The sequence below is a fragment of the Hyla sarda genome, chromosome 12, assembly GCF_029499605.1.
Source record: "Hyla sarda isolate aHylSar1 chromosome 12, aHylSar1.hap1, whole genome shotgun sequence".
NCBI lineage: Eukaryota > Metazoa > Chordata > Amphibia > Anura > Hylidae > Hyla > Hyla sarda.
The window spans coordinates 79,005,167-79,020,262 of record NC_079200.1 but is presented as its reverse complement, the minus strand read 5'-3'; the positions used below and the strand labels follow the sequence as shown (position 1 = coordinate 79,020,262).

The 15,096-nt window shown below is 41.4% G+C and overlaps 1 protein-coding gene across 1 annotated transcript; it reads right to left on the bottom strand.

Moving 5' to 3' along the window:
- Positions 1-1,985: 1,985 nt before the first annotated feature.
- SALL4 (spalt like transcription factor 4) lies at positions 1,986-12,951 on the bottom strand. The gene is given in 5 exon segments (XM_056548025.1): positions 1,986-3,928; positions 3,930-4,004; positions 6,510-6,802; positions 7,023-9,458; positions 12,613-12,951. Coding segments are annotated over 5 exon segments (3,219 nt in total). The 5' UTR covers positions 12,683-12,951; the 3' UTR covers positions 1,986-3,583.
- Between the last annotated feature and the right edge of the window lie 2,145 nt (positions 12,952-15,096).

Here is a 15,096-nt window from a genome sequence, read left to right as displayed (position 1 = left end):
TTTGTAACTTTTTGGGGCTTCCGTTTCTACACAGTACATTTTTCGGTAAAAATGACACCTTATCTTTATTCTGTAGGTCCATACGATTAAAATGATACCCTACTTATATAGGTTTGATTTTGTCGTACTTCTGTAAAAAAAAAAAAAAAAATCATAACTACATGCAGAAAAATTTATACGTTTAAAATTGTCATCTTTTGACCCCTATAACTTTATTTTTTCGCATATGGGGCGGTATGAGGGCTCATTTTTTGCGCAGTGATCAGAAGTTTTAGCGGTACCATTTTTGTATTGATTGGACTTTCTGATCGCTTTTCATTCATTTTTTCATGGTATAAAAAGCGACCAAAAATACGTTATTTTGGACTTTAGAATTTTGTTGCAAAACTACAACTCCCAGAAGGGCCCAGACAGCCATCGGCTGTCCAGGCATGCTGGGAGTTGTAGTTTTGAAACCTCTGGAGGTCTGCAGGTTGAAGACCACTGAGGCCTTAGTCATCACCCCCCCCCCCCCCCCCCCCCCCCTTCATCACCGCCTGTCAATCCCGTCATCAGTGGTCTTCAACTGCGGACCACTCTGGCCTCAGTCATCATCCAGCCCCTTTGTTTTGTACTCACTTCCCCTCGGCGGGACATTAGGGTGAGCTGGTCCAGGCCATCTATGCTGCAGGACCGTCCAGTGGGGATGGTTAGTCGTTGTGGGCTGTCCATCTTCACTGGGGGGGGCCCCTCTTCTCCACGCTTCGGCCCCGAAGTAGTGACGTTGAGTGACGTTGCCTTGACGACGACGCACAGGGACGCAACATCCCTGTGCGTCGTCGTCAAGGCAACATCACAACCCCGGTGAAAATGGACAGCCCGCAACGACTAACCATCCCCACCGTACGGTCCCTGCAGCATAGATGGGCCAGACCAGCTCACCCTAACATCCCGCCGAGGGGAGGAGAGTACAAAACAAAAAAAGGGGGGGGGGGGGGCGCTGGATGATGATGAAGGCCACAGTGGTCTTCAACCTGTGGACCTCCAGAGGTTTCAAAACTACAACACCCAGCATGCCGGACAGCCAATGGCTAACTTTTTTTTTTTTTTTTTTTTTTTTTACATTCACCGTACGGTATCATTAACATTATATTTTAACTAGTTCAGATATTTACGCACGTGGTGATACCATTTATGTTTATTAACACTGATTAATGATGATCGCTGATCTTCTGCTCTGGTTTGCTCGATCTCAGACCAGAGCAGAAGACCCATGGAAGGCAGCTGGGGGGGGGGGGGGGGGGGGGGGGGGGGGGGGGGGGGAGTTAAGGGAGAGAAGAAAGGTGACAGTTTTCCTTTAAGTACCACCTCAACAGGATGTACATTTATGTCCTGCGTCGTTAAGGGGTTACAAACATTTTATACATTTATGAAAAGTGACTTGTAAAAAAGTTTAATAATTGCTATTAGAGATGAGTGAAGTTACAGTAAGTCGATTTGTCACGAACTTCTCGGCTCGGCAGTTGCTGACTCCGGAGGACTGTCTCCACCTTTTCCAGCCCACCTGAAAGCTGAACTAATTTATGCAGGCTAATGTCAGCAACTGCCGAGCAGAGAAGTTTGTGACAAATCGAATCACTAACTTCGCTCATCTGTAATCGCTATACATAAAAGCCAGGTAAGAAGTCCAGAATGGGAGGTAACGCGTCACTACATTCTCATGGCATGAAGATCATTTCCTAATGAATCTGCATATTATACTGAACAGTATTTTCACTAACCCAGTACACAAAAAAAAAAAAAAAAAAAAAAAAAAAAAAAAAAAAAAAGCGAAATTTCAGCGAATCCAATTTTTCACAAAATCGCTCATCTCTAGCAGCTATACAAACTTTCTATAAGGCCCAGAGAGTCTGCAAGCCACTAGTTCCCTGAAGACAAGATGCCAATCACATATGCAGCAGGAGCCAAAGAGTCACCATTCTTATAGTAAAGACAAAAACTTTCATGAGAAAAGCTATCCCCAAAATTTATTCAAGGCGGAGGGAAATAAAAAATAAAATAAAAAATAAAGTCATATTAATACATTCAGTAGATGCCGAAACACTACATACTCCTAAGAGGCATACATTCACATTGCAGAAACTTGGCACTGGAATGCCTTTTGCAACATCAACTTTAGGCAAAGTTTCCACTTTTTTTTTAATTTTTTTTTCTGGTAGTTTTTGGAATGCTGCCACTGCAGTTTGAGCCACAGCCAGAAATTTATTCAAGACAGAATAGGACATATAAAAGTACTTCTCCCTCATGGATCCACTTCTGACTTTGGCTCAAAAACTGCAGTGGCAGTATTCCAAAAACACAAGTGGAAACTTAGCCTTAGGGTGCGTTCACACGCTAGTAGCTAGCAGCAAGTTTCCCAGATTTCAAATCTGACACTATTGCAGACTGTCTGTGGACCCATTTCAAAATCAATGGTAGTGTAACTCGCAGCAGGTTTCCCGCAGCGTGAAACCCGCTGCTAGTAATAGCGTGTGAACGCACCCTTACAATGTAAACAGGAACTATCATGTTCAGGAATACTAGTCTGTTAAGAAAGGCACAAAACGGCAATGGTCTGAAGCGACAAGCTACGTGCAATTATTTTTTCTTCTTTTTTGGTATTTTGCGCAGGTTTTTTTGGCCTTTCAAAACAAGCAAAAGGGGGAAAAAAATAAAAAAGTTACAACTCTTCAGGTTCATTTTGTGTCCAAGATTCAAGTCTTTATATATATATATATAAATACATATACTCTCCCCCCTCCCTCCTATACAGTAGATGAAGAGGAAGATTTGTAAACACAACATAAGAGAAGTACATTTCAGTGCTTGGAGAGTTTCCAGTACCAGTAAGGTTTACAGTAGAATCAGAGCATAGGGAGAGGGGGGATAAATAATGAGGTAGATAACTTAAAAAAAAGGTTCCTACAGAAACTGCTGTAACAGGTGAAAGATGACTAAACATAATACTGCTCATCATTTCTAGACAACAAAAAGCTCAATGAAATAGCCATTGTCACATGTGTAAGAAGTCCTCAGTGGTCTAATCCCAAAGTGGCCACAGCAAAACCCATTAGAAACATTGGAACAATAGACTGAATTCAGACGCACTTTGAGTGTCCTCCGTGCAGTCACTTTGGAGTAATAAAAAAAAAAGAAAAAAGAAAAAAAAAAAAAACCCACGCTACATTCAAGACTTCAAAACAAAAACACCATCTACCTCTTAAAAAATGGCAGACATTCCAAAATTTATACCCGCAGTTAGAAGAGGAGGACTGCTCTCACATGTTAAGTTTTTGATGTAACTTTCAGTTTGGAAGGACATTCCCTCCCTCCCCCCCCAAAGAGAGGAGAGGGAGGGGGGGGGGGGGTAGGAGAACAATAAAAAAAAATAATAATCCTCAATCATTTCAGCCTTACGGATGCATCCTCCGGTACCTTCAAAAGTAGCTCTAAGTCAGTCTATAGGAACAGCTGCAGTAAGAAAGTCCAAGTAGAGGAAAAATGCAGCAGATCCCAGCCAAGTATTACCCAATACACATTTTGGCATCACAACTAGCCGCTTTAACTAGTTCACAGCTATGTTTTCCTCCATAAAATGAGTGAACTGGTGTTTGGGCGCACTTTCCACAGTCTTTTCTTCCATCTCAGACATGCTCTGACCGCCACTAGACTGAGACACATCAAGGTTTGAGACGGTGGCAGTGCTGATAATTGGAGCACCTCCATTACTGACAGGTAGTGAAGGAATGCCCCCACTCTGAATCACCGAGATCTCATTAGTCTTCATGGCCAGGCCATTGCTAAGCACTGTAGCATATTGATTCCATACTGCTGGATCTAAGCCAACTGCAGGAGGAACAAGGTACTTTGGAAAAATCTCTGCCACTTTCTTTGTATCGTTTCCCAGGGTAGGCATTTGGTTTGTCCATGGAGAGTCTCCGTCCTCGTCGAGCAGAGTTATTCCACATGTGCGTCCCCACATGTACCTAGGGAAGGCAGAAAGAGTTAATTATGCTACATATTAAGTATCTAGATTTTTATAGTTGCAGAAACTTCAACATCCACTGTAGAGGTAGCTGGAGGGCTTGGCTCTGTCATTGATAAAGTCTGGTTCAGCCAGGCTGTATCAATGGAGCGCAGAAGACACAGATCAATGGAGTTCAATAGAAAAAAAAAAGTATATAAAAAAGATTAAGACAAACATTATCCCTTTCTATATTAAAAGTTCAAATCACAATAAAAAAAAAAATATATTTATTTTTAAACACACAACGATACTTTAATTCTAGTACTCGCCGATTCCAAGTACGAGTACTTAAGGGAATCTGACACCAGGATGATCTGGTTTCTGGCTCTGCTTACCGTGCTGATATGTAGGTTCCTTGTTTGTGTACAATGGAGGTGGCTGCTGTAGTATGAGCCAAGATTTCTCTCTTCTCCATTGGGCAGAACAGGGAATTTGCATTGGCGGTGAGACCGATGTACACATTGTGAGCAGCGGTAGAAACCGGGTCACCTGCACTATCTACCTATAAATTCAAGTTAGTGCAGGTGACGATGTAAGATTGCCTTTAATAGTAGGTAGTATCCCCTTGCAGACATTAGCAGCAGGCCCCCTGTAGACAGCAGGCCCCCCTTGTAGGAAATTAGTAGAAGTCCCCCGGTAGACCGCAGCCCCTTAAGACAGTGGGCCCCCATTTAAACAGCAGCAGGACCCCCTGTAGACATTAGTAGTAGCCCTCTCCTTGCAGACAGCTCACCTGCAGCTGTCCTCTGTCTGGTGATGCCACTCCACTGCCCCGTTCACATCATGGCGTCCTATGGAGGAGGCATGTGACGTGTGTCACACTATGATGCGGACGGGAGAACGGGGCAGCGGAGCGGCAGCAGGTGTCGGATATGGTATCGGGGACATTAAACGAGTCCCCGATACCATGTAAATGGATAGCATCGGCCCCGATACTAGTATCAGTATATCATAGATATATATCTATCACATGAAAAACCTAAAAACAAACATTTGGTATCACCGCGTGCATACTTGGCTGATCTATTAAAATATAACATACATCCAGTACAATAAATGACCGGAAAAAAAAAATAGTCGGGTCAATACCAAAATGGTACAGATGCAAAACAGATTATGGCACAAATAATTATCCCACATACAGCCTGGAATACAAAAATAAAGTCAAGCGTGGCAGGGTCCCGGCTGCTATCAGCTGCCATGATCAATACAGATCACGGCATCTGTGGCTCAGTGCGGTACTTTTGAATGGATGATCGGATCGTCTGCAGTGCTGCCGAGGGGATCCGATCATCCAGCATGATGGCCGGAGGACCCGCACCTGCCTACGGCAGTCTCCAGGAGTCCTCAGGGATCAGACCAAACCAGAAGACCACCGATAACACTGATCAGTGCTATGCCCTATGCATAGTACTTTAGCAGTATGGGGACCATTAAAGTGTAAAAAAAAAAAAAAAAAAAAAAAAAAAAACTTTTGCAAAAATGTGAAAAATCCCCTCCCCAATAAAAATGTAAATCATCCGTTCTAGCCACCCCCCCCCCCCCCCCCAAAAAAAAATAAAAAAATAAAGAAATAAAAAGTTACAAAAATTTGGTATGGCTGCGTGCGTAAGAGTCTGATCAAAATATATTGTTAATTATGCCGTACGGTGAACGGCGTAAACGTAAAAAAATATAAGAGTCCAAAACTGCTGCTTTTTTTGTCACATTTTGGTCCAAAAAAAAATATAAGTGAAACATAAGCAAAAGCGGTACTGATAAAAAAAAAAAAAAATAAATAAAAAAATACAGATCACAATGCAAAATATAAAAAATAAACTAAAAAGCCCTCATAATGCCCCGTATACGGAAAAGTTTGAAAGTAAAACTGGTGATGCAAAAAAAAAAAAAAGAAAGAAAAAATAAATAAATAAAAAAATTAATATAAAAAACACACACACACACACACACACACACCCCCCCCCCCCAAGCCCTCATGGGTCTGTGGATGGAAATATAAAAGTTATGATTTTTTGGAGGAGGAGGAAAAAAAACGAGGAAGATGGAAAATGGGTTTGGTCCTTAAGGGGCTTAAGTATCAAAACAACATACTAGCTTGACCACAAAGGTAAATGGCGTTAAAAAAATAAATAAATGTTCTATAATCTAATGCTAAAACACGTTATGGAAAAATTAACAGGTGTCATTAAAAAGTACAATTGGTCCTGCAAAAAAGCAGCCCTCATGTGGGTCTGTAAATAGAAAAATAAGAGTGTTGGTTATTATTGGGCAAGGAGGAAAACGAGAGTGCAAAAACGAGTATTGGCCCGGACAAGCGGATGGTCATGATGGACAAGTAGATTGTGCTCCTGTTTTAGTCTCTTGGGCAAGTAGTTCTTTTTAAATATCCACACCCCTGTAGGCTACCACTTGAGGGGAGCATTTTTTTTTTTTTTATGTTGAAAGGGGGAAAAAAAATTCTTACCTTTAGGTTTCCCTTAGTTGTAAAAGCCCGACCACATATTGTGCATGCAAAAGGCTTTTCCCCAGTATGTGTTCTCTCATGAATCTGTAGCGCACTTGCAGATGAAAAGTTCTTATTACATGTATGGCATAAATGCTGCTTAGCTGAGCGGCGTTGTGGGGCAATAAGAGGAGTAATTCCAGGTGACAGAGTTGATGGGGTGATGAACTGTGTCAAGCCTAGAACCCGATCTGTTGGCATTTCCACTTTAATAAGGGTTGGGGGTGGACCAATGTACACATGTGAACTCCTGCCTGCAGAACAATGAATACTTGTTAAATCTTTACCAAGTTATAGAAACTAGTGCATGCACATAACAAATAGCCCCCAAAACTTGCTTTAAAAAAAAAAAAAAAAAAAATTGTTATTTTAGTTGATTTCTCAGCTTATGCCCAAAAAAAATAAAAAAAAATAAATGATATATAAAATATATTTATTACGTGTATGATCATGCTTAATATAATGAATACTTACTTGAGTCTCCATTGTGGGGCAGCCCTGGTTCTTCTTTGATCTTTCGGACCAAGTTACCATTTGTTAGATCTAAGGCACCGTCACCCTCTGCGTCAATGGATCCATGCTCAGACTGCTCTGCTTTACTAGACACATTCAGCATATCATGGCCATTAAAAGAAGGAGGCGATTTGGATGGAAGGCTGTCTTCTTGGCTGTTAGTTGGTGAGAAACCCCTCAACTCAGACTGTGTTGGACTTTTACCGTTCTGACAGTCTTGGCCCCCAGTAGAAGAGGAATCATTGGTCAGTCCATCACTTTCTACTGACCTGTTGTCAATGGACTTTACACTGTTTTGTCTCTGTAGGTTTAGGGCAGGCGATACAGACAGGGGATTATCCTGAGAGGCAAGCTCCAAAAGTTGTGCTGGGGATTCTGCCTGGACCTCACTTTGTGGTGTTGGTGGCTTAGAACCCAAAGGCCCATCTCCAAGTTCAGAGTCTTCTTCCATATCAATATCGTCAATGTCATCTGTAAGGCTGTTCAGATCGCCATTCTTCTCATCGATTAGTGAGGAATCAATGTCAGCATCTTCATTAGAGTCTTCTGGAACTGGGGTATTTGGAATCTGGCCACCCATATGCATTCGTATGTGTTGCTGCAAAACCACTGCATTAGTAAACTTCTTTTGGCAAATTGGACACGAGTGCTGCACTCTCGATGGAGTATTTGCACGGTGGACACCATAATGTGTCTTGAGGTTGCTTTTGGTTGAGAAGGCGCGTCCACAGATTTTGCATTTGAAAGGTCTCTCACCAGTGTGGGTACGGTAATGCATTTTAAGGGAGCTTGGGCAGCTGAGAATTCTGTGACATATCAAGCACTCATTTGGGTCAGAACCAGATTTATCAATGTTCTCTACCAGCTGTTGGAGCTTGCTTGTTTCTGACCCTTGCTCACTTGAGCCACTAGCAGTAGGTGAGTTTAGGCTCTGATCAGTGCCAGATTCATGGCCAACCACTCCAGATGACACAGATTCACCTTCACTGCCTGGTGATGGCTTGGACTGCAGGTTTAATGGGAGAGGGGCAACTGATGAATCCCCTATACTCGCTAAATTTGATGTGGTTAACCCAGAATTAGGAAGACTTGTCAGTCCAGGTTTTGTGTCTGCAAACACATTAGATTCATCCAACGGGACAGACATTCCATATGGGATCCCGGTTGTTGTTGGAACATTGTCCAGATGCTCAGGAACAGGATAAGGATTCATTCTTATGTGAGGATACTTCTCCCTGTGTCGCTGAAAGTGAACCTTCAGGTTTCCTTTCGTAGTAAATCTGTTGCCACAAATGTTGCACTTATACGGTCTTTCGCCAGTGTGGGAACGCAAGTGGATCTGCAGTGCACTGTCATTGCCAAACACTTTGCCGCAAAACTTACATTTATGCCTGAAGAACTGATCCTCATTGTTGTTAGGCTTCCCTTCAGATGTAGCAACACCTGGAAACTTGCTTTTCAGTTTTTTTGATGGGTCATTTAACCCTAGTGGATTCTGGAAGATCACAGTCCCGGGAGAATGAGGTAGGACGGGGTTTGTAAAACGTGAAATAGAAGAAGGAATTCCCCTTGTTACCTCAGTCTTTATGAGTGGGCTTGAGAGTCGGATTGGCACAGTGCCTGATGCTGCCACAGGTATGGTGGTATGAGGTAGTTTGGATTGTTTAAGAGTCTCAAGTGTCAAATTCTGAGTTCCGGCCTTTTGTCCAATTAAAGCAACAGCAGCTGTAAGCTGTTGGGATAAATGGGCACCTAATGCCTTCAGGGGGTCAGTGGCTGCAGCTATAGAAGGATGCAAAGAGTTAGGAGCCATCATAGCAATCTGAATGCGAATTTGCTCAGTAAGCTGAATCTGCTGAAGTTGCTGCTGCTGCAGGCATACCAACTGTTCAAGAATCATTGGTATGGCGTTAGGGTTGTTTGCTGGATTAGAGATGCCATCTGACGAGTGTTGATTAACAGCCACTTTAGTAGTATTGATAGTTTGCAAAGTCACATTACTGTTGGAGACGGTTGTTTTAGGCAAGTAGCCAAATCCATTAGTCTTAGAAGCAGATTGAGAAACAGTTTTATTTGCAGAGTCCACTTTTCCATCCATCTTCTGTGCTAAAACTGAGGAGCCCTTTGCAAGTCTGTCCTGTTCAGCTTTACTTTCACCCGAGCCTGCATGGACACCTACAGAAGATGCTTCAGGGAAGAGATCTGGTGTCCCCTCACCATCACACACATTCATGATCAGGACTGGTTGGTTTTTAGTGCAGTTCTTTTTATGCTCTATAAACTCGGACTGGTCAAAGAACTCGGCACAGCATTTATCACAGACATGAGTCTCTTCCATCCTGCAGCGCTTCACGCTTCTCTCTCCATCCGTATCACTTGGACAGTCTTGAGCTTCAGCTACAATTAAAAAAAATTATATATTTTTAATAAACTGCCATACACATTCGTTATCTCACCACATATACCTTCTATAGAATATGTTTTATACTAGAAACTGAGACTATGCAGAAAACACAAACAAGTTTAATGATAACAGAACACTCTAAAAGAGCATTTACAAGGCAGATGTGGACACAACCGAGGGGCTAATCCCACACAATAAACCAAGGAGGACATTGCTCTTATTGTATGTATCCTAAAAGGCAATACAATAAAGCAATGACCAATTGCCATGAACAACCCAATTTTAGATAGCAAAAAGTTACTTAGGCAGCAACCAGTAATTAGAAAGTTCTACCATCAAGAGCACCAACACCCTTCACAATTTGAATGTATCACAATAGCCAATTTCCAGAAAGAAGAAAAATTAAAAAAATAAAATAAATCAATAACACCCCCACACGTCTTGGATAAGGGCTAATGCTGAGCACCATGCTGCATTTCCTTAATTCTGTTGTAGCCACTTGCTGTGAAATAACTGCTGCTTGTGGGGTCCACCAAGACACAGACCTCTATTATTCCATAAAGGTTTATAGTACATACTTAACACTAAAGTAAACCACAGTACAACATTCAGAATCATTGGACGAAGGTAAGTGCAGCAACAAGAGATTTTATCTTAAGCCCTATAAAATATCATGGGGCAGGACCAGATGGCTCTTTTGTATTTAGCTAATAATGTTCTCTTGATACACGTGATTTGGGGTGGAAAGATTAAGTTTGTAAACTATTGGAAAACAAAACAAAAGAATATTAATGAAGAGCGTGGTGCACATGGCTTTTGTCCAGTACTGGGCACTGTAACATTTGGCTACACAGCAAAACTATAGCCATCCATTAAATAATGGTGCACAGGGGAGGGGGAAGGGCCCTTTCATTAATGATAAAAGCAGAGATCCAGAAAGTTCGTCTGTTTTGCCATCTCTCCACCCCTGAATTTGTGGAATGTTATCTCTCAGCATCTAGTTATCCAATAAGTTAGAAGAATGCAGTGAAGTCAGCAGGGGTGTAGATTAAATCACCAACAAATGGATTTGAGAGAGGGGGAGAAGAAAAAAAAATAAAATGCTATTGTTAGTTATGCTAATATGTTTACAGAACGTAAGCCTCTCCCCAATCCTAACACCAGTGTAAACACAAGAAGGGCATCAGGAACAAGACTGAATACTTACTAAAGGGACAAAATATCTATTTTATTTAAGCGCCACAAAACAGGGATGCTTATTGATGGAGAATATAATGTGCAAGATAAAATTTGTGCTAAAATATATATATATATATATATATATATATATATATATATATATATATATATATATATATATTTTATATTCTCTCCACCAAATCTGGGGCCCATAAACATGCAGACAGGCTACACGCTACGCTGATGCTGTTCTGAAGACAAACCCTGCTGCCAAGGTCAATTGCAGGAACCCTAATTGTAGGCCTGACATCAGCTTACCACCCACAGTAGGCAGGAGGAGGCAAAGGTTACAGAAGCAAGCCAGTCACAGGGGGCACGGGGACAACCACTGCTACAAGAAATATTTAGTTTCCCCTAAAGTCTATATAGGTGGAGACAGACTAGGAAGAAGAGAGATTAGCCAGATTTGTGTGTTATCCTAGAATTATAGACTTTCCAAAAACGAGTGCCAACTTCTGGTACACCCCCCGAATGGAAACTAGTTATATATGCATATGTATTACTGCATAATAGTAATAGTGGGAACATGCAGAGTATCTTTATTTAAGCTGGTTCAGATTCTGGAGACTTACACTGGACATGAAACTTGAGTTGGGGGGGGGGGGGGGGTGTTCTGGGGCAGTGCTGCAGATGTAAAGCAGGGACATAAGTGGGGGTTTTCAATAGCAGATAAAAAAATAAAAAAATAAAATAAAAATCCTCGTGACCTTCCTTTGTGAAAATGCTAATGTACAATATGTAGTATTGTATACAGAGCACCCCCTGCTGATTTCCTGACCTGGTAATTGGTCACCAGGACAAAAAAAATAAAAAGGAAGGGGAGAGTGCTGGGTATTGTTCTCCCAGGAGGGTCTGATATACGGAATCAAAATCTTTTCTTTGTGAAAAGCAAGTGACAAATTTGTGTTGACAAAATAAAAATAAAAATTAATTAAATAAATAAGGCAAGGTGTTAGACTCCCTATATTTATCTAAGAGCCGAGAAACGTGTTCTCGAATCACCCAAAGTGCAAACGTGTTACACAAAAACAAAACAAAAAAAAAAAAAACTCCTTATAGTCCAAACTACAACTCCCAGCATGCTGGTTGGAACACACTGCTCCCAGGGCACTTTACATACAAATCAGGCAAGTGAGGGAGGTCATAACCAGCACCCGCCTGAAGGTGGCGCTACAGTATAAAGCTGAGCAATCACTAAGAGGTCCAGCATCATGAAAACCTGATGGGAATCCGAAATCTCCAGGCTACATATTCCGACAGATGAAGACGTAAGGTTAGCACAGACTATATAACCTGTGTACTATATACCATAGACGAGGAGTGATGGAGGGAAGCACCCAAAAATAGCCAACGGTCTCCTAAAATTCTCCAGCTATTAGGGGAGGGCGGTATGGCTACTATTTACATGTGCAAACAGCACCTCCACCCCCCACCACAGCACATGCACAAAGGGAAGCATTTAGGACCTCCTGCTTGGCCCAATTTGGAAGTTTAACAGCCAGTGACCCTTACACAAGCCCAAATAAACACATTCGGAAAAATATATAAAAAAATTCAATAAAGGCAAAAGACTGCTGAAGCCATGTCTGTGCGCGAGTCACCAAAACTCCTCTGTATGCGTTAAAAAGTTCTCAGTAGTTCTAACAAAAAAAAAAAAAGTATAAAAAATCTCCAAATCCCCTCTGTCCATAGAGTCCTCGCCATGAGAGCCGCAGCGGACCGGGCGGACAGTGCCGGACCCCACAACAGGTGCCGCAGACGTTACACGTTGTTACATTTCAACGCTCGGAATCCCTAACGGACAAATACAAAGCGGAGAGCGGCGCCGCGAGCCATGTGTGAGAGGTCACCAAAGTCCTAAAATCCCCACCGAATCCCCCCCCAAACAGGCACCCGCCGTGTACTCACCGCATGCCTCTCCTCGCTGCTGCCCCTCTGAGTTGAGGTGCTGGGGTTTTGCCTGCTTGCGCCTCGACATGGTCCGTGCATCAGGAGCCAAACAGTGCCAATTATTCCTCCTCACAACAAATTCCAAGAGTCCGGGTAATTACCCCCCTTCAGGTGGAAATGCGCATGTCGCTGTAATTATGATTATCAATAATGCATTGCGATTTATCATGGGTTCCTGACAGCTGATTGGCCTGAGTCCAAAAAACTCACAGATTATTCAAATAAGGGCTATTGATCAGAAGGGGCGTGAGGGAGTCTGGGAAATGTAGTCTGCTGCCCGCAGCCCCATGCTTCGTTCTGAGTGCAACAAAACATCAACTTTTTTTTTTTCTTTCTTTCTTTCAATCACAAGACCCCTCCCCCCATTACCAGAAATGCTTTTACAATTCCAAGTAAACAATAGGGATTGGGGGGGGGGGGAGTTTGCAAGTGAAAGAAAAAAAAAAAAAAAGTTGTTTGCAAATGAATGAAAATAAAACCAGTTGACAAAAGAAAAGTATTATTGCTGCTTGTGAACTGTAACTGATGGGGGGGGTCTGGTGTCCCAGATGTTACATGGGGGGGGGGCTGCACATTTGCTGCAGATAATAAGTTACTTCATCAGGTTTGGGCTTTAGGAGTTTTTTTTTTTTTTTTTTTTCCTTTTTGTTTATTTATTTATTTATTTATTTTTTTGCAGGAGCCGAACAACCTTAATGTCCCATTTACTTGGTTCTTGTATGAAACTTGTTTCATACGCACCACAATACAATCTCATTTAACCCCTTAAGGACCAAGACAGTTAGGTCTGTATACGCCCCTTAAAGACCAGGCCTCTTTTCATATTGGGGATGTCGGACTTTATTAATAAAGAATAACTCTGGGAACGTTTTGCCAATCACGATAATTCTGACATTGTTTTTTTTTTGTCACAGGTTGTCCTTCATGTACATAGTAATAGTAAAAGATATCATTTGTAGTTTAATTTTTTTCTTGTTTATTTGTTGCTATTTGACCAAACAGTTTATGAAACTTTTATACTTTCAGATGTCTACTTTATTTTGAAATGATTTCTTTTGTTTTTAATCAACATTTTAAATGAATTTGAAGCCTAACAATTTAACTTGAAATTTAGAAAATTTGAAAAGTACCGGATTACCCTATAGGACGCAACGGCATATGAGACGCACCCTATTTTAACCTCTTAAGGACCAGGCCATTTTACACCTTAGGACTCGGCCATTTTTTGCACATCTGACCACTATCACTTTAAACATGAATAACTCTGGAATGCTTTTAGTTATCATTCTGATTCCGAGATTGTTTTTTCGTGACATATTCTACTTTAACATAGTGGTAAAAATATTGTGATAACTTGCATCCTTTCTTGGTGAAAAATCCCCAAATTTTATGAAAAATTAGAAAATTTTGCATTTTTCTAACTTTGAAGCTCTCTGCTTGTAAGGAAAATGGATATTCAAAATAATTTTTTTTTATTCACATATACAAAATTATGTATATTTGCATCATAAAATTGACGTGTTTTTACTTTTGGAAGACACCAGAGGGCTTCAAAGTTCAGCAGCAATTTTCCACTTTTTCACAAAATTTCCAAACTCACTATTTTTCAGGGACCAGTTCAGGTTTGAAGGGTCTTCATCTTAGAAATACCCCACAAATGACCCCATTATAAAAACTGCACCCCCCAAAGTATTCAAAATGACATTCGGTTAGCATTTTAACCCTTTAGGTGTTTCACAGTAATAGCAGCAATGTGAAGGAGAAAATTCACAATCTTCATTTTTTACACTCACATGTTCTTGTAAACCCAATTTTTGAATTTTTACAAGGGGTAAAAGGAGAAAATTTATACTTATATTTGTAGCCCAATTTCTCTCGAGTAAGCACATACCTCATATGTCTATGTAAATTGTTCGGCGGGCGCAGTAGAGGGCTCAGAAGCGAAGAAGCGACAAGGGGATTTTGGAGAGTACGTTTTTCTGAAATGGTTTTTGGGGGGCATGTTGCATTTAGGAAGCCCCTATGGTGCCAGAACATCAAAAAAAAAACACATGCCATTCCATTTTGGAAACAAGACCCCTTGAGGAACGTAACAAGGAATAAAATTCACTAAAATGTGTTTCCCCCCCAAATTTCACATTTTTGCAAGGGTTAATAGCAGAAAATACCCCCCCAAAATTTGTAACCCCATCTCTTGAGTATGGAGGTACCCCATAAGTTGACCTGAAGTGCACTACGGGCGAACTACAATGCTCAGAAGAGAAGGAGTCATATTTGGCTTTTTGAGAGCAAATTTTGCTCGGGGGGCATGTCGCATTTAGGAAGCCCCTATGGTGCCAGGACAGCAAAATAACCCCCCACATGACATACCATTTTGGAAACTAGACCCCTTGAGGAACGTAACAAGGGGTACAGTGAGCATTTACCCCCCACTGGTGTCTG